The following is a 25,964-nucleotide window of genomic DNA, read 5'->3' on the forward strand; positions in this document are numbered from 1 at the left end:
TCAGTGTTTTATTTTCAATTAATTTTTTATGATCATGAGAAGATTTGAAAATTAGCTGTTAATATCTAAGTAATATAGAATATTTATAAAATATCTCTTTGTCTTTCCTTATTTCGTGGAATAAATTATAAAAGTGAACTTTCTCTAATCTTATCTTGTCAATATTAACAGCAGATGTATTTTCCCTTCTGCATTGTCGTAAAGTTTACATATCTTTCAAAATTGAACACATCTTTTTTCTACGTTCAGAATGGCATTGTATATCCTCGACTCATTACACGTCTTCATAAACGATAAATGTGGCACTTCTATTAAGGAACGACGCGACAATTTTGACCTGGTTTGTGTCTACTGCGTTGAAGGTAGCGGAACTATATTGAAGAATTTTAGGAATTTCCCGCTAGGCTAGAAACGTGGTGGCAGTGAGCTCTTTCGGTGAATAATTAAATCAATATGGTCCAGAACTACCTAACCTCTATACATAAAACAACAAACAAGTAAATTTTTCCGACTTTTCCATAAGTTTTTAATATAAGAAAGTATTTTGTAATTCTAAATAATAAAAGGGAGTTTTCAATTTTTCATTCCTATTGAGAAAACTGCATAGTTCAAAATGGTACCAACGCAGAATCTCCAACACTTAGAGTGGATTTTCTATCTATCTTATGAAAGCGAGCTATGTTTTGTTGCTGGTAACAGAAATAGAAATTAATCTTGGCTTTATGAGATTTCTCATTAAGAATCGTGCCAATGTTCTCTTCATGACTTAGTTTAGGGAAAGGAAATTTTCTGTCGTTAACACAAATTAATAGTATGGGGTATATCCCATTGAACAATGAACGATTCTTTTTATGGGATTTTCGTACCAATATTTATTATCTTCAACTTCTATTGCCTAATAAAAAGAAAACATGAGCACATTTCCACCGGTTTTTTTTCTTTTGCATTGATAGATGTATGCCGCATCCAAAATATTTTTGTAAACTATCTAATTTTCGTTTAAAGTTTAATTTCCATTTTAGTAGAAGAGAATAGCCACTTTATAACTGGCTGTTTTTTACATTTCGGCGGTGGTCTTACGTGTTCTACTTTAGGTAAAATAACTATTTTTGACAGAATACTTACTTTGTGGGTATTATGTCCTTTATCACACAATTGTCCATCGATTCACAACTGTAATGAAAAATTAATGTTTACAATATAGATACTAATCAGTAACTACTAAAATTAACCTAAACATTATTGTAGATATTACCAACATTTTATTTTGTATTATATTTTCTGTATTCCTGTAGAATTTTGTAAATTATCGTGTTAAATATTTGCCGTCCTTTGAAAAAAGGTTGGTATGACCTGATTGTTTATCAAATATTACAGTTTTACCAGTAATTAAAAAACGATTTAATGAACTCTTTAAATTTTTTTTTTTATCAAATAAAAATCGATTTATGTAATAAAATATTTTTTAACTTACCTTTCTTTTTAATTTTAACTATTTAATAATTATCAACGGCGCAATAGATGAATTGTTAGTCACTTGTCACTGAATGAAGCTAAAATATAAGTTAAGATTTATGCTTTTTAACCTCTGTGCAATAACAAATCTCGTAATGAATTGCAGGAAGAAAGAAAACACATAATTTAGTTCACGATCTATATCATAAAAACAACATGAATTCATTTGTAATTTTTTTTTTCTTGATTACATAACATAGTTGATATTTTAATAAAACATTAGATTGCTTTACTTGGCATTTCTTCCGCTACCACCCCAATCAGAGGCCCTAAAGCGTAAGACCAAATGTCTGTGCCACAAAAGGCTACTGAGCCTCCAAACAGTTAAGCGATCACTGTCCTAAATAGCTCCCAGAGCTTACCAAACAGCGTGAGCCGACTAAGCGCGGTGCCATACGCAACCGGCTTACCTGTTCCAAACGCTCGCTTGTCAAATATTTACTAAAATAGGTAGGCGCACCCCGTCAACTACTAAAAACATATATGCTATCCATAAATTAAAATTTACTTCGTCTAAACAGCAATTCGCTGCCACGCCTAGGTTGCTGAATGCCAGCAAGTATCTGTCCACCATATTAAAGCGCTCGGAGCCTTAATTGGCTGTTGGTCAGCTATATATATATCTCTAAGTTAGCTTCACACAGCAGTGCGGTAGGAGTATTTCCCTTAGATAAAGGACTGATGTTGGTTGAACATAGCAACCGCATCAAAGAACTCCCACACGGTACGACAATGCGGCTCTCGCCACATTCATTCGCCGCTTGAAAGTAGCCAAGTAGTTCCTCTTGACCTCTAAGTTTCAAGTTGGCCAGGTGTCTGGCCCCCCTAAGAGTAGGGCAGTCAAATATAGGGTGTTCATTTGACTGAACCTCCCCGCAGACGCACAGCTCATCAGCTGCCAGGCGGTACCAAAAGAGATATTGGTTTAAATTAGTATGGTTGGTGAGCACCCGGGTACCCGTTGCCCATAAAAACGAGCTCGAGGCATACCATCAGCTCAGATCTAGCAGAAAATTATACAAGGATCTTCCCTTAGTCGTGGTGTTTAATTCCAGCTGCCATGCTTCCATCGCGAGGCTCTGCAGCCTCTTCAGCAGGCGGGAAGTGTGCAACTGAACGAAATTTAGATCTGGTGCATTGTGATCACCGTTCAGCTCTGGGTGTGGGCCAGCTCGAAACCGCATTCCAAATACCTCGGCATCGCGACCTCTTTGCAATCCCCAATGGCTGTCCGAATTTTCACCACTAAATTGATTGGAATAGCCTTTCCAAATACGGTGGTAGCGTTGTAGGACGTTGTTTTAAAAATACCACTGCATACAATTAAGGCTCTGCGTTAGGCATTCCTTAAATTTTGAACAAGTGCTCTATTCATATCCTATCTATGCGCCCAAACGAGCGCCGTGTATGAAGTCATGCTTTCAAAGACACCTCGGTACACTCTGTACATTTGACGGCCCGTCAACCCATATTCTTTCCGAGCAATCCTCTTATGTTTGTGCATCACAGAGACGGCGTCCGCCGCTACTTACTAATGTAGTTGCTAAGCAGTAACTTTTCATCAAACTAAACACCTAAGTCCTTATGAACTCTAACTCGGCTGATTACACAGCCTTTATACTCAATATGGGGGTTACGACTGTACGGTAATTTATCTGTACTCTCGAGAAGCATAAACTTCGTCTTTGGCGCAGAAATCTTTAAATTTTGAGTGTCCATCCAGTCCTCTTCGGTTGACAAGGCCGCCTGCGCCCGGTTTTCTAGCTGTGGTTGTGAATTACCACGAACTGAAAGGAGACAGTCATCGACGAAAGCCTGGTCCGTGACCCAGTCTGGAAATGTCAATCTCAGAAAATCGTCGATTACCAGGTTCCACAGCAGGGTACCGAAAACGGAACCCTGCACGCTTCCCCTAGTAACGGAATTTTCCACAACTAGGTGCGCATCGTTAAACAGAGCTGTACGGTTAGACAAATCGACACGAACCACGGCTTGCAGAGTTACAGGAATATTGCGATCTTCCAATTTATAGAGGACATGATACAACATTAGAAGAAGTACATATGCGTGAACCACGTTTTTGTTTTTTCAGTTATCATTTCTATGAAGATTTGCCATCCATTAATGACGTATTAAAGACAGCATGAATGAAATCACGTAGAGTAAAATTCAAGAACCGATTTATTTTTGATGGTGAAAATAAAGGGTAGGAAAACTGAGCTTACACAAATCAAAAACAGTTTCACCGTTTTAAAATTTCATTACCTAGTAAATTTTAAAACTATTTATCTATGTCTTCAGTACAAAAATCTTTCTTACGAAGTTGCACACTAGAATTAATAAGCTATTCTTTGAACAGGTGTAATATTTTGAAAAATCGCTACAGATGTTTATCATTTCCAGATTTCCAAAATGCTTCTGCCTAAGAGATGAATACTTTTGTAACAAAATTCAATAGCGTTACAGGCAACTCAGTATGTATTTATCTTTCCAGCTCAAATCCCAATATGTGTAAAGCATTAAATGTATGTGAGAATTTAGTTCGTACTGGTTACATATGACGCAACTTTTACTAAAAAGTTTACTGATTCATATTTTTTACTTCGTTTCATAGAAATAGAATTTTATGAATAATTTTTTTAATGTTTTTGAAAAATCATTTAATGTAACCATTATTAAAAAAAGTAGAAATAAATGAATAAATAAACTGACTTACGTACCTACATGAAAGTGTTTCATCCCTTTCACATTCAGTATATTCATTAGATTTTAATACCCTGAAATTTAAACAAAATTAGACAAGATTAATCTGCATTATTAGCAGAAAAATTTATTAGTTTAGATTTGAACAGTAAAAGTGATAAAATAGAAAATCCTGCAGAATGTATGGACTAATGAAACCGGATGCTGCAAGATATAAACTTCAGAGGTGATGTGGCAACTTCTAAATCCAAAAGTTGGAAAATGCCTTTTAAAGATATACCTACATCTATTAATATTTTGTGTAATGTATCAATAACAAAATTACATTAAAATAAAGCCCAAACCACTGACAACTTCCTCAGAGGTCAGAACGCCTTTATTTTCTTCTTTATATTATTTTTATCTGGCGGAATTTTACACCTGAATCCACGATATAAATATTGGTATTTTAATACAATTTTATTATATTTTAGGTTATTTTGTGCAAATTCATAACGGTAACTGTATATACACAGTAAAATAGAGCAAGTTTTCTAGTTATAATTGCAAAAAAACCAAATCATTAGGCGGATTCTGTTTAATATAAAAATTTCAATTTAAATTGTCTTGCAAAAAACAAAATATGTTCAAGCTATTCAATAACGGTTATGTTTTTAATTATCTATGTTGGATTTTCATCAATACTGATTCACTAAGAATTTTTGATTCATACTAGTTAATTTTATTTTGTAAGAGTAAGTATTTTTTATAAATTTTCCCCATTTAAACTAACAATTTCTGTGGTGGATATATCTATTAAATAATTGATTTTGTAAAATATCAATAATACATATATATATATATATATACACATTCCACAAGGAATCAAGGTGTACATCTAGTTGGCAGTACTGCGAATTCAAATGTTACAACAGTCTGAATCTTGAGATATCTATGAGTGAGCCTTGTGTGCCCTTTAACCAAGAGGCAAATTATAATTCCGCTAGCCAGTTATTCCTGCATGAGGAGCATCACGGTTATACAAATTATACCTTATCACAGTTATACACGATTATATGTATTATTAACTGGAAAAAGTTTACTGTAGATGGTTTCATTCCACTCATCACAAATCACGTTTTCTAAAAAACAGACAAGATCATCAAGGACGATTAGGGATAGGAGGCTGGAAACAAGTTTCTTTTGCCGCTCTCTTTTTAATCAGATCCATCCAGGTCTGATTCGAACGGTCTGCCCTTTTCAGGACTACCTACAATATTTAAACAGATACAACACAACTATGTATTACACAAAGCAAAAACATTTTAGACGGCTACATTTTAATGTAAGTATATCTACTGTTGGTTCATTGTTATTCTCATTGCTGGATGAAAAGGCTTTAACATATGTAGTGTAATGTCCGTTAAAAAAAAAAAAAAAACATTACGAATGGTGAGGAAAGTGTTTGCTTACACACATGTTAAGTATATAACGTGTACTTCACAAAAAAAAGAATTTTTGCGTGTATTTTTCAATTCGTAAATATATCATAAAATAATCTCTTTACCAAATTTCAACCTTACTAAAAATGAAGAGAGATATCCTTTTTGTTTCAAACAAAATGGATATTTTTTTTCAGTTTTAAACCATAAGAAAATGATGCTTATATAAAATAAGCATTTGATTCAGAACTCACTGTTTTAACAGTTACAGTAAATAATAAGAATGAAATTAAATATATATATATATATTACAATTACACATTATTGACTGGATCACGGATCGCTACGCCAGTGATTTACATTTTACACGTAATAGACAGTGGACAACAATCAATATAGACAGATATTAATAACTTTGCAGTAAGTAAATCACAAAAAATAGTTTCATAAGTTGGGGAAACATATTTTGGAGTTTCAGAAAAGTTTCTTAAAAAATCGTTTCGACTTTTCTTTCATTTTAAGCTTTTGAATTTTTTTCCCCAAAAAATTTATTTCTCAAGGATTAATCATAAAAATTAGTTTTTTGAATAAGGATTTATCCGTGTTTCGGAAAATCAGTAATTTATTTTGCTGTTTACAATTAAATTTGATATATACAATCCTAGGTAAACTGTCAGTTCGATTCTCGTCCCTTGAAACGTTCGATTCATGATCTAAATTCAAAATCTTCTCCGCTGTTATCTAACAATTTATTCTTTTTAAAGTGCATTCGTTTGTGGAACGTGCTTAAAATACGGTGGCCCAATTATAAATATTTAAATTGCAGACACAGAAGATACCTATTATTTTAAACTTGTAAATTTGTTTTCCTGATCCAAATGTAGTCTTTCAGTAAGATTAGTATAAACAAGTTCTGTCCTTCTATAAATTGTATTGAAATAGATAATCAAACATAGATTTGGTGCTGGAATTTTTTTTAATTTTATATGAAACTCCACAACAATATCAAAATAAAATACATTTGCAATGTTCATAAATAAATCGTTTATTAGACATATATTTATTTATGTTTATTAATTATAAATTTAGGGCTAACTATGAAACATTACGCTCAACATGTTACATGTAAACTGCTGTTTCTAAATTTTACCCTCAGAAATAACTCTGCTATTTAAAAGAATGAAATTTAATAGACGATTCAAAATATCAAACCATAAGAAAATGATACTTATGTATAATAAGCGTTTCATTCAAAATTCGCCGTTTTAACAGTTACAGAAAATAATTAACCTCTAACCATTTGTTAAGGAATTGAATGAATTTTTTCTAATATAACACGTTAAAAATTTTCCTCTTAAAAAAATTCAACTTCTAATAGGGTTATATTCAAAAAGCCAAAGATCGGTGCGCGGAAAAACGAGATAAAAATATTATGCAAAGCCTGGCTAAGATTTAATCCCGGATTTAGCATTTTTACAAAATTTGCATTTTATTTTCTACCCATAACCTGGACTCATATGGTGAATTATTTATCACATGAAAAATTCATGAAATAATAGAAACCGGTTTATTATATGCGAATATTTTTTAGAAAAGTTAACCCGATTTTGATAAATGAAATACTAAAATAAAATTTAATCAATTTTTTAAATTTTATTTCAGGAAATCATTTAGTATCTTCTTATAGAATATGATGTAACCATTGTTATAAAATATTACGTCACAAAAAACAGGACTCTGTAAATTCAATACTAAGTATGGTTAAACCTTACTTTTTACCAATAACGAAGTTATATCTATTAATTTTAGATTAAATTTTAAAATATACACTATTAAAGTCCAAATCATATGACCCTACTGGTTTTCTGAATAATTGATTTATCGACTACGATATATTTTCATTCACCTATGAAATATGATGGATTAAATATTTTATTACTAATGTATTATAAATACTTACAGGAACGCATTTATTGCCTTAAACATCAGGAGGTTGAAAATAAAAATTTTAGCACGCATAATTTTGAAAGAGAAAATTTTACTCTGTTACTTGGTTATGAGTACTAGAACTGGGTGAATAGATGTTCAGTTGTAAAGTGAAGTTTTATTATGCGGCATTATAAATAGTAAAGGAAAGGGGTTCAGTCGTCATGCGCTGTAAGTACTAAGATTAAACGTGAGTAACCATTGTTGTTTCAATAAAAACATTTAAAGTTGAATTTTAACTAGTAAGCACACACTCAACGTGTTGGTGTTTTCTTTTGCATCAGATAAAGCAAGATGTTTCAACTATCCTAACATTTATATTTTTCTGCATGATGGCTCTGTTTATTTAAATAAAAATCATGGAATTATAATAGATTTATATAAAGTGTGTAGGAACACAATAATGCTTTGTGTCATTATTATTATTCATTTGACTGGTTTCATGCACTGTTGCATTGATTAATTAATATATTCATAAAAACCGATTCCACTTGATCGTATTTTGCTTAAATAAATAAAGATTCATTTTCATCAAAACGCAATCGTTATATTTTTAATTTTTTCTTTTCAAGAATCAAAATTCTATTTGGGTTTTACTTTACTCAGATAACATTTTAATTAGATACGCTTCTTGCTAAGATTATATACCTATTTCATTATATATAACCGAAATGTATATAAAATTATTTAAATAATGCATTTAAGATAATAATGTAAAAATATAAATTACTTTTACTTCTTACTAGAACTACAACGCTGTCGTAATTAAAGTAGTCTAAAGGTTTAAATTTGACACAATTTTTTTTTACATCAAATTTTTCTAAAACAATAATATGATAAGTACTTTTAAAAGCCTTTTTCCTTGATGAAATCAGAATTTCCTACCATATAAATTATTAATTTTAATATACCACGCGTTTGTTTAAAACATATTTTTAAAGACTGCATTAAAAATCATTTTATTGTTAAAATTCTTTTGCAAATAGATGATATTTTATGTAATTTGTTATCGCTTTATATTTGATTATTGTCTAAAATATTAAATGTATAAAAATATATTACGTTTATTTATTAAAAAAATTAATTTATTACAATATAATAAGTAATATAATAACTTAATTTGTTGGTTTTCCAAATGTTTGAAGAAATTTTATATCTAAGGTATATTACAGTTTGCCTGTTTTGTAGATTTTTAATTTTTATTTTTTAAATAAAAAGTGAGTTAATAATAAAATGTTGTAGGAACACAATGAAGCTTTGTGTCATTATTACATCTCATTTGACTGGTTTGATGCACTGTTGCATTCTGTTCGGTAGATAGCTATTAGTTCTAATATACTGGAAAACGAACCTTAATGCATAATTTCAGATTAGATGGCTACTTTAATTCATGCCGTATTATCTATTTAAAAGCAAAAAAATGTAATACTGAATTTCCTGTTTATATAACACGAGTTTTGTAATTATTATAAAGTTATACAATATGAATTTAAGTAGCCATCTAAACTGCAAGTACGCCTTCAGTAACTTTCTGCAAATCAGAATGTGTTTTCACATCTAAAATCAAATTATTATACTATCACTACTGATGGGAACTTATGATTCGATAAAGAATACGTGCATTATAGTGGTGAAGTTTCCGACCTTAGCTTTGGAAATTAAATCTTGATCCCGATTAATTAACATATTCACAAAAAACTGATACCACTTGATCGTAATTTGCTTAAATAAATAAAGATTCATTTTCATCAAAATACAATCGATATATTTTTAATGTTTTCTTTTCAAACATTAAAATTTTATTTGGTTTTTACTTTACACAGATCACATTTTAATTCAGATACGCTTCTTGCTAAGATTATATACCTATTTCATTATACAGCGTTATCATAAAAGAATGGTGCGGTTTCAGCAATTTTTAGAGTGAAATTTATTTGTAGGGAAATTTCTAGATGTTATATTGGTATCCCTGAAAACCTCCAACCCAAAATTTTGTTTATCAGCAGTTGTAACCACAACGTCAATTCTTGTATTGTTGTTGCGGTGAGTTTAGCGAGTTACTATGTTCTCAGATAAAGACAAAGCAAATTGTGTTTTATTGATGGCCGAATTAAAATCCGTAATTTTAGTTTAACGTGCGTTTAGACGTGAATTCGGAAGAGATCAGCCACACAAAAATTACATTACACGTTGGTTTAAACAATTCGTAAAAACCGGATCGGTTAAGAAACAGAAATCAACCGGCAGACCAAGTTTACCAGACGAAACGGTTGAACTAATTAGACGATCGGCAATTAGAAGTCCTGGGAAGTCCATCCCCCGTCGAAGCGTCGAATTAGGTATTCCAAAAACAACAGTTCACAAAGTTTTACGTAAAAAACTGAAATTACACGTTTATAAAATCCAGATAATGCAGGAATTGAAACCCGATGATGGTGTAAACGTTACAATTTCGCTGTTGAAATGTCGGACAGAATAAGTGAAAACGAATCGTTTTTAGACGATATAATTTTTACAGACGAAGCTACATTCCACGTGAATGGATGCGTTAACAATTCACAATTCACGAATATGGGGCTCTGAAAACCCACACGCAATTATCGAGAAACAACGCGATTCGCCTAAAGTTAATGTTTGGTGTGGCGTGATGAAAAATCGTGTAATAGGGCCTTTCTTCTTTGCTGAAAAAACAATTAATGGAATTGTTTATCTTGATATGTTAACCGGTTATCGCTTTCCTCAGCCGGATGAACTCGAAAACATTCATCGACTTCATTTCCAACAAGATAGTGCTCCCCCGCACTTAAATGCATCGGTCACGGACGCTTGAACGAAAAATTTGGAGATCGATGGATAGGCCGGCAAGGACCCGTACTTTGGCCTCCAAGGAGTCCAGACGCGACACCTTGCGATTTTTTCTTTTGGGGGTACATCAAATGCGTTGTTTATACACAAAAAATTCGCGACCTAAACCACTTAAAAAACAGGATTATTGAAGCAATGACAACCATTAACGAAGAAATGTTAACTAATGTTTGGAGAGAAGTTGAGTATCGTTTGGACATTTGTCGAGCGACTAAGGGCGCACATATTGAAATTTATTAATTATGTAAAAAAAATGTTTGAGACGACAAATTTGAAATATAAAAAACATAAACTGTAAGTAATTCTGTTTTAATTTAAACCATGTTCAAAACCGCACCATTCTTTTATGATAACTCTGTATATAACCGGAATGTATATAAAATTATTTAAATAATGCATTTAAGATAATAATGTAAAAATAAAAATTATCTTTATTTTTAACTACAGCGCTGTCATAATTATGGGGAGGTCTTACTTGTGGTGGCCCTCGGGGTATCTCGAAGTACAATGCCAGGAGCGATTTTCCCTTCATTCAACATGCGACATATTCGCAGCTCCACATAGCAAACCCGCCTGGAGGACTGAGTATTTTTGTCCCCTTTTAAACACATAACCATCGCCGCCTCATAGCCAGGGCTTAACTCCGTTAGTCCCGTCTTTTCTTCCATGGTTTCGAAGAGACCTTCGTCCCACCTTGTGGATATTAGGTACAGAATCTCCTCCGGTCGACACCATTTTCCAACCTCCTTAATATCTCCTCCATAGCCGCCGTGGATCTATCGAACCGTTCAGTTTGAGTAGCTGTCTCGTCCAATCACATGAGGCCAGATTCTCAACCGATTAAATAACAGCAACTACTTTTTTGTCCAGGAGCCACACAAACTCCTTAATTTCACGTTTCGTGGTATTATTCTCTTTTATTAGATCCAACAGCTTGTCCATTTCACCTTGCAAATCTATCAGATCTTGGTGGGACGCCTGCGGCTACCCGGAGTCTGTGCCTGTGCTCGTCTCGCTCTCTTCCTTGAAATCGAAGTGAGGCAAAAACTATACGTTGAGAAGCACTCTACGTCCTGCTCCGAGTGTTTTAATACCCCACACGATGGGATCAAGGGCACAGGAAAAGATTTAGAGTAAGTGTGGGTTGATAAAGGAGGGGTGGGATTAATTAAAATGGAAGATTCCAAAAAAAAACAATAAAACTTTTGGCGTCAAAAGTCTTTTGGGAGGTTTAATGGGTCAGATGAAGTAGTACTCCTGATTCGCGTAGAACCCAATCCGTTTTGGATCTGGATACACGTGTAACGAGTTTTAACAGTTTACAAATTTCCTAAGAAATCCTGCGTGGACTTACAGTACCTGGAAAGAAAAAAAACCACGATGGTAATATGAACTACCCAAAAAAATTTACTAGTTTATATACTAAAGTCCAACCTCTTTCGTGAGAAGTTTGTGTCAAAAACGATTAGCGCAAAGCGGAAACTTACCTATACCTTTGACCACGTGGCGAGTTATAGGATAAGCAGATGTTTTACAGATTAGCTAAATTATTTGAACACCTAAATAATGCAGTTTATACTTTAAAACCAAGTCTCTTATCGAACTACATTATCTTACATTAACTAACTAGGAACTATATAACACCGTTAATTACCATCATTAATGATTATAATATTTTATAAAACAAAGCATGTCTATCAATAGTGTAAAATACATCCGTACAGCCAGTAAAAACAGCATAACCTTTCTTCTCTTTACTCTCAGTTTAATATTAATCATATTCAATAATTTAACTACATAATCAAAGTTGCAATATTTCTTGCACAACACTGCTTGATGTCCTCTAATTATGCTCTATTCTGCAGTCCAACATTTATTTTAACATTTTGAGTTTTCAGTAAGAGATTTGATAATATTTTTCCCACTGTATTTCCAAAGAAATACGCTTATAATTTCTAACTTCCCTCTAATTTTCTTTTTTATAAATTATTGATATAGTAAAGGAATCTGTAATCTCTGACTTTAACTTACAAGTTTCATAAATTCTATTGTAAACTGATAGAAGAAGACTGAAGAGAAAACTTGGCACTTATTTCGTAACGGAAGATTTTTACGCTGGCAAATGAAGTCAATTGTCTGCGTATAAACGAAAAGGATAAAAAATAAAGAATTATCGTTGTTGTACTGATACAGATCTCTTGTTTTGAAGTAATATCGGCACAATATTCAGTTCTTCCATCAAATTCGTTATATTAGTTAAATATTGTGAGAAATAAATTGGTTTTGAAACATCTTATTAAATTAATTGCTGTAGTTACATGTAGACTATAAAGCAAACAAATTTGTAAATTAAAACACTTACTTATAAGCGACACTATCTCGGTAAAATAATACTGATTTACAAAAAATTAATTACACATTATTTAATTTAAAAGAGTATAAAATTACAATTGCACGTGATGTTAAAAATGTGGTGCTCCCCATAAAAAAATCCAAAATGTGCAACATTTGCGCTCAAATAAATTGTTTGAAAAGAGGATTTTATTAATATGTAAATTATATATTTAAATTTTCTAATATATCTGTAATAATTAATTATCAAATTTTTTTGGAAGTCTGGTAGTTTCTACATGAAAATTTTCTATGGAGTATAATTACATTTCATATAAAATGGGATGGTGTTTCTTCAGTGCTATTATTTCACTGTTTTCTAAATCCTGTTTAGTTTTATACATCATAAAGAAACTAATAATTTTGACTGCATGTCATCCACATCTACTTATTTACTTCTGTTTATTTTGTTTAAACCTGTAACAAATCCTAATTTCAAAATACACTATCCTACGAGATTAACACCGATTCCTTTCCTCCTTTAGGATGTTACTTGATAATTTTATGTCACTGAGTAGTACCTCTAAGTAGCCTAAATATTTCTCTATCTAGTAATGCTTTCTTTTCACCAACCGGTGGTTTTCTTACGCCTTTCCTTTGATTTTTCTATTCGCTATTTCTCTGCGTACCTTTCTAGTAATCTCAATCTTATTCATTTTACTTCCCTGTTTTGCATTTTTCAGTAACTCTTTTTTTAAAGAATGTGACAGGTTGCTGACTTTTACTTCTTCTATCTTACGTTCGGGTTCATCTAATTTTTACATCCATGTGTATATAATATGTATTCGTTTTAGGAGTTTTTCACTTTGAAGATTTAGCTTAATCAATACTTCACATAAAAATGAAAAGAATGTGTTTTGTGAATGTGGCTACAAATCACTTATTAAAAATAATTCGCATAAAGAATAATTGAAATTTTATTCATTTAAATTTTCCTTTGCTGTAAAAAATATATAAATTTCCTGAACTATAAGATAAAAAAATCGAATTCGGAGTTCATAGCCGAATTCTGGAAATTTTTTAATGTATACTCGAACATACATTAAAGGAACGGTTGAATATTTTTCCAATCACAATACAGGAAGCAACACCGAAGATTTAAAAAAAAAAAAAATATGATAACGAGGAATCAGTTATAATAAAGTAGGATAAATGATTAAGCCATTAAAAGTTATTTTTAAGCCGTTAAATAGAAAATCAAGTTGAACTTCTGAGATAAAGATTGCAAGGTTGAAGTTACTTCAACGAAATACAAATATTTTATGTTTTAAAACAATATAAATATTTATCTGAGTACTTTGCTGAAGAAATTTACTTAGTTTCCTGCAATAGGTATTAATCTGGTAATTTTTCCTAATGCCACATTTAAAAAATCTTAGGAATGAAGTCTTTCATAAATTCGTAAAATAATAGTCGAAAAGTCTATCGAATGATCTCATTGTTGTGAATTTTAATTCACAATAATAACACATATCCGCTGGTTACCAGATAATTACTACAGTAAATTTTATTATTTCATTAATGTAAACGTTAATTCTTTTACAATAAGTTAGTAACCGGTTAAATAATCCAGCGGGTTGGTCTAGTGGTGAACGCGTCTTCCCTAATCTGATTATTAGGAAGTCGAGAGTTCGAGCGTTAAAATACTAATAGTCAGTTATTTTTACACGGATCTGAACATTAGATCGTGGATACCGGTGTTCTTTGATAGTTGGGTTGCAATTAACCACACATTTCAGGAACGGTCGAACTGAGACTGTACAATTACATTTCACTTACACTCGTACATATCATCCTCATCCATCCTCTGAAGAATTATCTGAACGGTAGTTACCGGATGCTAAAACAGGAAAAAGAAGGAAGTAATCAGTTAAATATGAATTTGGTTACAGTTATTTGAAATAGAAATTAAAATTTTTCATACGTAATAGTTTGTTGTTCTCTATTACGTATTACGTAGCCAATACTTATAGATTATGATTACTGCTAATGGCGTGAAATGAAGTGGAATAAAAAATATAAATCTTTACACAAAACAAAAATACATTTTAATATAGATTTAGTGGTGCGGCTTTTTATTGACCAAGTTAATATGGTAAATACATTGAAACGGTGTGCTGTCAATCTCCAAAATATAATTTGTACTATTAAACACTAAATAAATTTATAATTGTGCACATATAGTACAGTTCTACTAAGCCTTAATTTTAATAAATTTGCCTTAACTATTTTTTATGGAAAATATGCTACTTTGGAGATTTTCAAAAGCAAATTATGGCTGGTGCTGTGGATAGAAAGTAGGCGCAGTAGAAATGTTTGAGATTCATTGTAGGAAACTGCTAAGACGTTTTCAATGAAAATAATAAAATTCCGTTTTACCAGTGATTAATTAATTTATCTCTCTCTCTCTCTCTCTCTCTCTGTCTCTTTCTCTTTCCATATATATAATATATAATAATGTATAGTAATTAACTTATAGACATAGATAGTACGTTTATCTTTTAGTATGTATGTGAAAATTTAATCTGATTCACGAGACAAGAAAATATACATTGGTGAAAAAAGAATTTGCAGATAACGTAATATGAAAGGTTAAAAAAATACAAATTTAAAGGTTAAATTATCCCAATTGAATTAGTTTATACTGTGTTCTTTCATTGAAGGGAAATTTACGGCTAATGTGATTGCAGATTACTGAGTTGAGATGGAGTGCAACTAACAATATAACAGCATTAAATAAGTTTTAATGCAAGGGCAAATACAAGAGCGATAAGTACTGTATAATAAATTCGGATACATTAAACATAAATCGTAATATTTTTATAGTTTTTCAACTTGTAATTTTTTTTAAAAAGAAATAGTGTAAGTAGTAAATGTAAAAGGGTACCGATTATAAAAGATTAAAATTTGTTACAATGTATATTCAAATTTTACTTTACAGGTGTTTAAAGAAAAATAACAAACATTTTACATATTTTTATATAATAAGTTTTACATATTGTTAGGCACGTAATAAGAAAAAGAAATATAATTTTTTTAACACGCGTGTTAAATTTTAATAAACATAAACGTGAAAAAAATGTTTTTCTTTGTTATTGCTAATTACTTGTATACAGTTTATTTTATTCCCCTGTCTAATCAAAAAATTAAGTACTTATATTTTTCTCAATCTTTGGGATGAATGAAAATCAAACGAGATGCAAAAATATAAAAAAAAAAAATTGAACTAAAAAAGCTACAATAAATGAATTAAAAAAAGAAATAAAGAACTAAATATCGTTAAGCAGTATTTTACTAAATAAAATAATGGTTGACCAATCAACAATCAAACAACAACAATATTTAATTTATTTAAATAAATATTTTTCGTGTTGTAGAAAGAGCAGGCATTTAGGTTTGTTTAATGAAAAGTTCTCACCGGGTTTTACATCGATAAGAGAAAAGTCAAAATGATCCCTAAACGGAAATCTATAAGGGGGAACAAAAGTTCAGCTTAATAAAAGATAGAAAGCGGGATGAAAAATAATGACGTGGTGTAAACGTCTGGAATTTTGACAAGTACGGTATCAACAATTTTTAAAAATCGTGATTCGGTTTTTAGATTTTTGAAAGTGTAGGAGGATGCCAGAAACGCAATATTTTTAATGGGAAGACACATTTTTGAAAACCATTTTGTAAGAATATAAGCCCCTGAGAAAGTATTAAGGTATTAAGCGAGCATGACCGGTGGAAGAATTAAAACTTCTTGTGTTAAGAAAAAGTAAACAGCCGCTATTTTCAAAGACGTGAAATAACTTGAAGTTAACTTGAGATTAAAAAAATCTTGGGCAACCTGATAAATTTTTGAAAAATGGTTATTAACTTTGATAAAAGGATGATCAAACAAGCACGAAAAGTCATTCTTTTTGTTCTTATTCTCCGGCCCATCCTATTTCATTTTAACGAGAATTGACTAACATTAAGATCGTTTTTATCCTAAATAATTGCTAAATTGGGATACATAAAAAAATAAAAATTTTGTTTCGATTTTTGTATACGAACATAGGTTTTTTACTACATTTTAAACAAATTTACAAATGATATATTTGTAAATCTTTTAAAATAACTCTAAAAAATAACTATAACAAATTTTTTTTTTTAGTAAGAAAATGTTGAAAAGTTTGCAGTTTGTATTTCTGCACATCGAACATTCTATATATATCATTTTTTTCAACAAACTTCAAGTTCGATTTCTAGAGGTTTGACTGAATGTATATATATAAATGAAAGGAATTATACTAATAGGTTTGTAATATATAATTTCTCAATGACATTAATCATTGTCATTAACACAGTAATAATGTTATGTAATATAAACTGATCGCCTATAACACTTCATCCCACTCATTTAATAACTTATTCTACTCGTCATTATATTTCAGAATTTTCTTAAGTTAAGCAGGAGCTGATAATACTGCTTATCAACCGATTTTGCAAAAATGTAATTTCCTTTAAATGCATCATTTTCTATGTTTGGTCGAGATTTTCCCTGTTAATGTTATTAGTTTAATTTCAATCACGATGATTTCTGATCTCACACTTTATTTCCGTGAAAAGATATATATCACCCATCATGATAATGATATCGTTATCAGTGGTATTTCAGTAACATTACCAAAGTTCTTTATCAGATAAAGTAAAAATTAAGTAAAGTTAAATTAATTAATGTAAAGTAAAATTAATTAATTAAAGTTAAAATTAATTTGTTTCCGTCGTCTAAATTCACAGCCAAACATAATTGCCGCATGTAGTATGGATCGTAGAACGGCCGAGCCCCGTTATTTATATTCGTTGAAGAGCAAAGACGGCAAACGGGAGAGGTTAAAAGAGAGGAAGGGGCAGTATAGGCAAACGTGTAACGGAGACTGCTACTACGTGCAGAACGAAGTCGTCGAAATGAATCCATACGCTTTCACACGGCCACCATCCCCACCGTTACGATCCTAACGACCTGGTCACTTTTTCGGATCTTTAACCCGAAGGGAAAGAGATCCAGCCTCGCACCTCACTCACTCCCTCACAGACGTCATAATTAATTTCACAATTAATTGTATCTACAGTTACGGAGCTCACGGCTTACTATAAAGCTTTAAAGCCTAACATGGATGTGTGTGTGTTTCCAAATATTAGGTGGCTGCAGTCCGACTTTTCGCTACGCCTCGCCGAATTATAACCCGGCAGTCTTCTCGGCAAAAAGCTTCGCCCGTCCGCTTCGTTACCTCCGATACATTAGGGGCTATGCGGTTCGGTCGTTCGGTGCGAGGCTGGATCTTTTTCCCTTCGGGTTAAACATCCGAAAAAGTGACCAGGTCGTTAGGATCGTAGCGGTGGGGATGGTTGACGTGTGAAAGCGTATAAAAGCCGCACCGTTGCCGACGCCGTTTCAGTGTCGCATGAACTTTCCCGGACACAATTATCTGGGACCCGGAAACCCGATAGATAACGGGCCTCCGGTCGACATAGATGATCAGATCGCGCTTAAGCACGACCTACGATACGAATCGGCTAAAGAACATAGTCAAATACGTACGGTAGTAATATACCCGCCAAATTAACCAAGGTTGCCGGGAAGACTGCGCACAATCAAGCGGCTGGGGCGACCGACTTCGTACACCGGCCCGTCTCCAATTTTAAAACCGGCCGGCTGAAATTAACCACCACCGCTTTATGTGGTCCTGCGGCTACCAGTTCAAATTCCTGACCGGCAAGACGCAGTGGACGGCGCAGATTTCGGCCGAGGAAAAGAAACTCGCCGTACCCGCCACTTGGATGAACGTCGGTTTTACCACCACGCTGTTCGCTTACGTTCCTGTCGACATTCTTCCATGGTACCTGTCGCCGGCCGAATTCAAGAATTTACCCATCACACCAGAAGTGAAGAAAGTGCAGTGTACTGTACACCTATAGGTTTTAGGCTACCGTTTGTGACAAACAGAGCTCAGATTTCGAACGCCCAGCGAACTGAGCGCCAATTATGCCGGTGAACTTATGCTGGTGAACACCATAAACTGTTCGCCACCAGCGAACAGTTTATGTTGGTGGGCGTTGCGTACGGGCTTGGCAACAAACATCAGGGCGTTAATTGCAAATATACGTATGCGTCAGACAATCCCATGATACCCACTGAACTGCATCTGCACGATCCATGTGGTGAGGTGAGCAACTAGTACGGCGGTAAAGCCACCGGTTCAACCGTGAATTATTCCTCCATACCTTGCTCGTTCGGCAATCAAATACCGGTACGGCAATATTATGTACAGCATTATTACAACCAGGTGGGTGAGGATACGTTACCTGAGATAATGAAGGATCTGCAGATCTTTCCTACAACCAATTCGGGTACGGCCCAACCTTTATTGTATGAATACAGGCCGCAGGTTTGCGTTTTAAAACCTGTACGGTCGTATCCCCCGCTCAAGTCGTATAACACCAAGTTGGGGTAAGGTATTAAAGGTTTTTGTATTTCTGAAGTGCAGTTTGACGCCAGCGTTAAGACCGGTCTCAAACTACATGGCGTGCGTCCAACGCACGCGGCCAACATGGACGTTCCGTACGAATCGTACGTAGAACTGGCCGGATTTATGTCCCACGGCCTGTACGAATACAACGGCGGTTTATTACCGCCTACCATGCATGTTGGCGCACTGCCTAACAATTCATACATAAACGACATGAACGAAGCGCATATTCAATCGTCCGTATGTATTTGGAAATAGAAATTTAATATAGCTTCGATCTGTTGTACAATAATCAAGCATACGGCCGACCTCGGGGCCAATGTTTGGGTGACGTATCGTTTATTAAACGTCCGCCGACATTACAAACGCCTTCGGTTATCGGTCAAAGTTGATGGCAAGCGCTTATCAAACGATACATCATTAAAATACATCATTTTCTATGCTTGGTCGAGATTTTCCATGTTTATTTTCCCTGTTATTAGTTTAATTTCAATCACGCGGATTTCTGATCTCACATTTTATTTCCGTGAAAAAATATATATCACCCATCATGATAATGATATCGTTATCAGTGATATTTCAGTAAATATTTCCAAAGTTCTTTATCAGATTAAGTAAAAATATTCCTAGTTTTTAACAAAGAGGTTTAATTTTTGCCCTTAGTTGCCAGTCAAGAAGTTTATAGCTTCAGTCTATCCCATCAACTTTACATATCAAACGTAATCCATTTTAAATTCACTTCAAATGTGAAATTATTCTTCCAATGTTACAACAAAAAAAAAAACTAAAAACAAATTAAAACATGTATATCTTATTAAGGAGGGTTAAAAAAGAAGCCAAAATATTTCTTTATAATTGTCGTACATGTTTCAATTTTCGCTGAATTCCTAGCCGATTATTAATTTGGTAAATAAAAAAAGGATTACGTCACTATTGTGAACAAACCTCTATTTCAAATGTGTGCATAGTAGGAAATCCATTTAATTAATGAGAATCCCTCATTTAGTGATACATTCAGTCGGCCTTCTATAAAAAAATAGTAAAGATCTGAAAAAATGTGGCTATCTGTCATACGAGTATTTTCTTGATTATATTCTTTTTATTCTGTTATGACAAAATGTTAACAAAAAAATGTCTATTTATGACAAATTTGGTGGCATTATTTTTATAATGTGATCCAAAATTGAATAAATGTTTGAATTGTTTAATTAAGCGTATGAAGAAAAACATACAAATTATGTATAGTTTATTTGCACAACGTTGTGGTTAATTAAATATTCAAATTTTTTCAATCATTTTTTATTATTTCTATTGAAGCGCGTTATTCTTTACTGCCTTATATGTGTATTTTTTCGTTATTTATGCAAACATAAACCGGATTTTTTACAAGTTTTATTTCGTTTTCCGTGTCTCTAAGAAAGTCACATATTTTCTTAATAAATCTGGCCTGTAATATAATTTCATTTCATATTTATTTGGTGGTAAAAAAACTTGTCTGCTTTTTCTCCTTTTAAATATAAAAAAAATTCGAACTGCACGTTTTTTGTTCGTCAACTTGCGATTCTTAAGTAAAAAGAATAAAAAATAAACGGATTACAATACTAAGAAATAGAAAACAAAATTGCAACCTCAACAGCTACAAATAGATTTCTTAAACATTTAGAAATATTTTTCATGATAAAAAAAATATTTTACGTGATAAATGTCAATGGTGTTAAAAAAAACTAATAAGACTTTTCGTAACGTCTGGCGCAGTATAGGTTAACAATTAAGGAAATTTGAACATATTGTAACACTGAAGTTAGCTTAATTATTATTACTATTAAATAATACTATCTCTATGAGTCATGATGACTTACCGATGGTGAGGGGACTTAAGTGTTCACTGATACAGAGTTGCTGGATCGAAGGTGCAACCATACCGGATAGGTATCTGTTGGAGCCAGTCTACGAAACGATTCCTAAAAGAAACGGCAGCAGCTCTTTCGGTAGTTGTTAAATGCGTATGTAAGGAGGACTTAAACGGTCATATCAACGTCGCTCGATCTTCTGAGTAATGCGCAGCTGAATGTAATCAAAAACTACAACTTTTGTTTTCCAAAATATGAAGCTTTCTGCATTTTCATGTAACAAAGATTGACGCCTTCCCTGGTAAAACATTCCGGCGGTAAACTAGTCCCACGTTCGGATCTCCGGGTGGGGACTACTAATGAAGAAGTCACAATTAAAGTAAAAAATAATATTTTACGCCTTGAAAACTAGAAGTCTAAAAAGTTTTGCTACGTTAGAAAATCTAAAGAGGAAACTGGAAGAGAAAAATAGATGCAGACAATTTTGTGAATAGGATGTTACCCGGTGTTCTAGGCAGTAGCCAAATATATCTCGGCGGTAATTCGGAGAAAGAAGGAGTAGGAGAGTGGGTAAGGGTTAGCTACTTATGGAGTCGTCGTCCGTCTGGGTTTGCCTTGGTGGTCGGTGGCGAGGAAATGGAGGACTGCGATTCCTCTCGCGTCCTATAACTTTGGAGAAGCCAACACCCGGGGTAAAAACAAAAAGTCCTATAGCGGCAGGAGACTAGAAATTATAACCCTCGTTATAGAGGGCTATGAAAACACGCGAAACGGCAGGGAGGCCAGTACTGGCACCTTCTATTTTAGTGGGCAACCACATTAGGCAAGTAGCGCTGGACGTCGTCTCTGTGATGCACAAGTTTAGGAGAATTGATCAAAAGGATTACGGACTGTCGGGATGTTATTTGTACATGGTGAACTGAGGTGTCTTCGAAAGTATGATCTCTTTCGCGTCGTCCGTTTGGGCACATAGTTTGGAAAGAAATCGAGCACTTATTCAAAATTTAAGGTGTGCATAGCGCAGAGCCTTAATTGTATGCACTAATGTTTTAAAAACAACCTCCTACGAGGCTACCACTGTATTAGGAAAGGGTCTCCCAATCGATTTAGTGGTGAAAGTTCGGGCGGGCACATGGAAATGGCGAAGAGGCAGAGAAGTCGAGGTATTTGGGATGCGGTTTCGAGTCGGGCCTGTACCGGAGCGGAACGGTGATCTCAATGCACCCCTTCTAAATTTCGAACAGTTGCCCATCTCCCGCCTGTGGAGGAGGCTTTACAGCCTCGCGATGGTAGCATGGGAGCAAGAATCGCACGCCACGACTAAGGGAAAGTACTTGTATATATTTATACAGGATCTGGGGGGATGGTATGCCTCTCCTTCGTTTTTAAGGGCAACGGGAGCTTGAGTGCTCTCCAGCCATGTAAATTTAAACCAATATTAGTTACGTTCCACCTGGCAGCTGATGAGCTGTGGTTCTGCGGAGAGGTTCAATCCAACGAACACATGATGTTCGATTGTCCACCTATTGTGGTGAGGGGGGGGGCAAAACTCATGCCACCCCGGAACTTTCTGGTCAAGGGGAAAATTGGCCAGTCACAAGTGGCGAGTCAATGTGGCGAGAGCCGCATTGTCAGACCGCGTAGGAGTTCCTTGATGCGGTTGCTTTGTTCAACCGACATCAGTGGTTTACCTAAGGGGAAAGATCCCTACCGCCCTGCTGTTGGAAGCTAACCGAGAAATATGGCTGGCTACCAACCAGATTAAGACTCCAAGTGTTTTAATGGTGGACAGGTACTTTCTGGAATTCAGCGGCCTAGGCGTGGCAGCGAATTGCTCTTTTTGACAAGATAAATTAATTATTTATAGTCATATATTTTGTAGTAGTTGACGGGGTGCGCCCACCCATTTTAGTGATATATGAAAAGTGGGCGGCGGGACACACAAGCGAGTGTTGTATGGAACCACGCTTTTAGGTTAGTTCTAGGAGCTAGTTAAGACACTGATATATTAAAAAATTCTCGTTTTGAATTCCGTGTAAAATATTGTTCGTAATTCTTTGAAATGTTGGTGGGCTATTTTTTATTTCGAAGGATATTGTTAAAAATATATAATTTCCTTTTTTTGTTGAAAACACAGTTATTTTCAGTGTTGTACTGATTCATCACTACTTGATGAAATCCAAAGAATAAATAGAACGTAGTAAAATATTGGGCTCTTTCTAATTTTTCTAAAAGATCTGTAATATTTAGCAATGGAAATTTATCATCTATAGTTTTTGCATTTATTACTCTAAAATAAATAACTAATCTAAATTTTTGTTTTTCTAGAGTTTCAGGTATTTTAGACCTATTTAAATAAGAGGTGGAATTTAGTACAAATCCAGGTGGAATATGAAGGTTGAATAATTTTTTGATTTAACATCTCTTTAATTTGATTTTCTATTCGTTTCTCTGTTTTTCGGGATACCGGTAATTACGTGTATTTACAGGTAATTCGTCAGTTGTCCTAATATGATGTTTACTTTTATTTGTAATTGTTAAATAATTTCCTTCTACGTAAAAAATATCTCATACCTCCATTATGAATCATGAGACCTTGCCGTTGGTGAGGGGGCTTGGTGCTCAGGGATACAGAGTAGCTGGACCGAAGATGCACCCATACCGGAGAGGTATCTGTTGAGAGCCAGACTAAGGAATGATTCCTGAAAGAGGGTAGCAGCTCTTTCAGTAGTTGTTAGGGGCGTGAGTCACAATGACTTAAACAGCTATATCAACATCACTCAGTCCTCTGAGTACTGCGCAGCTGAAAGCAATGGAAAACTACAGCTGCTTTTTTTCCAAGAAAATGTGGCTCTCTACATTTTCATATAGCAATAATGGAGAAGCCATCCTTGGTAAAATATTCCGGAGGTAAACAAGTCCCGCGTTCAGATCTCCGGGTGGCGACTACTAAGGAAGGGGTCACCAGAAAATTAAAAAATAACATCCTGCGAGTCGGAGCATGGAATGTTAGAAGTTTAAAAAAGGTTGGTAGGCTAGAAAATTTAAAAAGGGAAATGGATAGGATAAATGTGGATGTAGTAGGAATTAGTGAGGTTCGGTGGGAAGAGGAAAAAGACTTTTGGTTAGATGATTTTAGAATAATTAACTCAGCTTCAAATAATGGGCAGGCAGGAGTTGGTTTCATAATAAACAATAAGATAGGGAATAGAGTAGAGTATTTCAAAACGCATAGCGATAGAATCATTGTAATAAGGATAAAATCAAAACCTAAACCGACAACGATTTTTAACGTCTATATGCCTACAAGCGCCCATGATGATGATGAGGTAGAGTGTGTATACGAAGAGATTGATGAAGCAATTAAACACGTAAAAGGAGATGAAAATTTAATAATAGTTGCAGATTGGAATGCAAGCATTGGAAAAGGCAAGAAGGAAATATAGTGGGTGAATACGGGCTGGGCAAAAGGAATGAAAGAGGGGACCGACTTATAGAGTTTTGCACGAAGTATAATTTAGTAATTGCCAACACCCAATTTAAAAATCATAATAGAAGAATATACACTTGGAAAAAGCCAGGCGATACTGCAAGGTATCAGATAGATTATATCATGGTTAAGCAAAGATTTAGAAATCAACTCTTTGACTGCAAAACTTCCCCTGGAGCAGACATTGATAGCGACCATAATTTGGTGATAATGAAATGTAGATTGGGGTTTAAAAACCTGAAGAAAAGGTGTCAGATGAATCGGTGGAATTTAGAGAAGCTTGAGGAAGAGGAGATAAAGAAGATTTTTGAGGAGGACATCGCAAGAGGTCTGAGTAAAAAAGATAAGGTAGAAAATGTAGAAGAAGAATGGGAGAATGTCAAAAAGGAAATTCTTAAACCAGCAGAAGCAAACTTAGGCGGAATAAAGAGAACTGGTAGAAAACCTCGGGTTTCAGACGATATATTGCAGCTGATGGATGAACGTAGAAAATATAAAAATGCTAGTGATGAAGAAAGTAAAAGGAACTATCGGCAATTAAGAAATGCTATAAACAGGAAGTGCAAACTGGCGAAAGAAGAGTGGATTAAAGAAAAGTGTTCAGAAGTGGAAAGAGAAAAAAACATTGGAAAAATAGACGGAGCGTATACAGGCAAGTTAAAGAAAATTTTTGGGTTAAATTGGGTAAATTAAAATCTAATAATGTGTTAAACAAAGATGGCTCACCAATATATAATAAGAAAGGTAAAGTCGATAGATGGGTGGAATATATTGCAGAGTTATACGGAGGAAATGAATTAGAAAATGGTGTTATAGTCGAAGAAGAGGAAGTTGAGGAGGATGAAATGGGAGAAACAATACTGAGATCTGAATTTAAGAGAGCATTAAAAGATTTAAATGGCAGAAAGGCTCCTGGAATAGACGGAATACCTGTAGAATTACTGCGCAGTGCAGGTGAGGAAGCGATTGATAGATTATACAAACTGGTGTGTAATATTAAGGAAAAAGGGGAATTTCCGTCATACTTCAAAAAAGTGTTATAGTCATGATACCAAAGAAAGCAGGGGCAGATAAATGTGAAGAATACAGAACAATTAGTTTAACTAGTCATGCATCAAAAATCTTAACTAGAATTCTATACAGAAGAATTGAGAGGAGAGTGGAAGAAGTGTTAGGAGAAGAGCTATTTGGTTTCAGGAAAGGTATAGGGACAAGGGAAGCAATTTTAGGCCTCAGATTAATAGTA

At 33.8% G+C, this 25,964-nt stretch overlaps 1 protein-coding gene across 9 annotated transcripts in view; it reads right to left on the reverse strand.

Annotated features, from left to right (window-relative positions):
• Positions 1 to 25,964, reverse strand: part of LOC142317360 (uncharacterized) — a 418,387-nt gene that overhangs the window by 122,455 nt on the left and 269,968 nt on the right. For 8 of the 9 annotated variants that reach the window (XR_012754719.1, XM_075353857.1, XM_075353856.1 and 5 more), the window contains exons 1-3: positions 7,600 to 7,734; positions 4,236 to 4,292; positions 1,126 to 1,173 (exon numbers count right to left, since the gene is read on the reverse strand). Coding sequence is in view for 8 of the 9 variants with exons in the window: in XM_075353857.1 (XP_075209972.1) it covers positions 1,126 to 1,173; positions 4,236 to 4,292; positions 7,600 to 7,658 (164 nt within the window). In the remaining variant the exon portion in view is untranslated. Of the gene's footprint in view, positions 1 to 1,125; positions 1,174 to 4,235; positions 4,293 to 7,599; positions 7,735 to 25,964 lie in introns of those variants that run through there. The other variant, XM_075353851.1, reaches the window with a different exon arrangement.

This window comes from Lycorma delicatula, chromosome 1, assembly GCF_047948215.1.
Source record: "Lycorma delicatula isolate Av1 chromosome 1, ASM4794821v1, whole genome shotgun sequence".
Taxonomy (NCBI): Eukaryota; Metazoa; Arthropoda; class Insecta; order Hemiptera; family Fulgoridae; genus Lycorma; species Lycorma delicatula.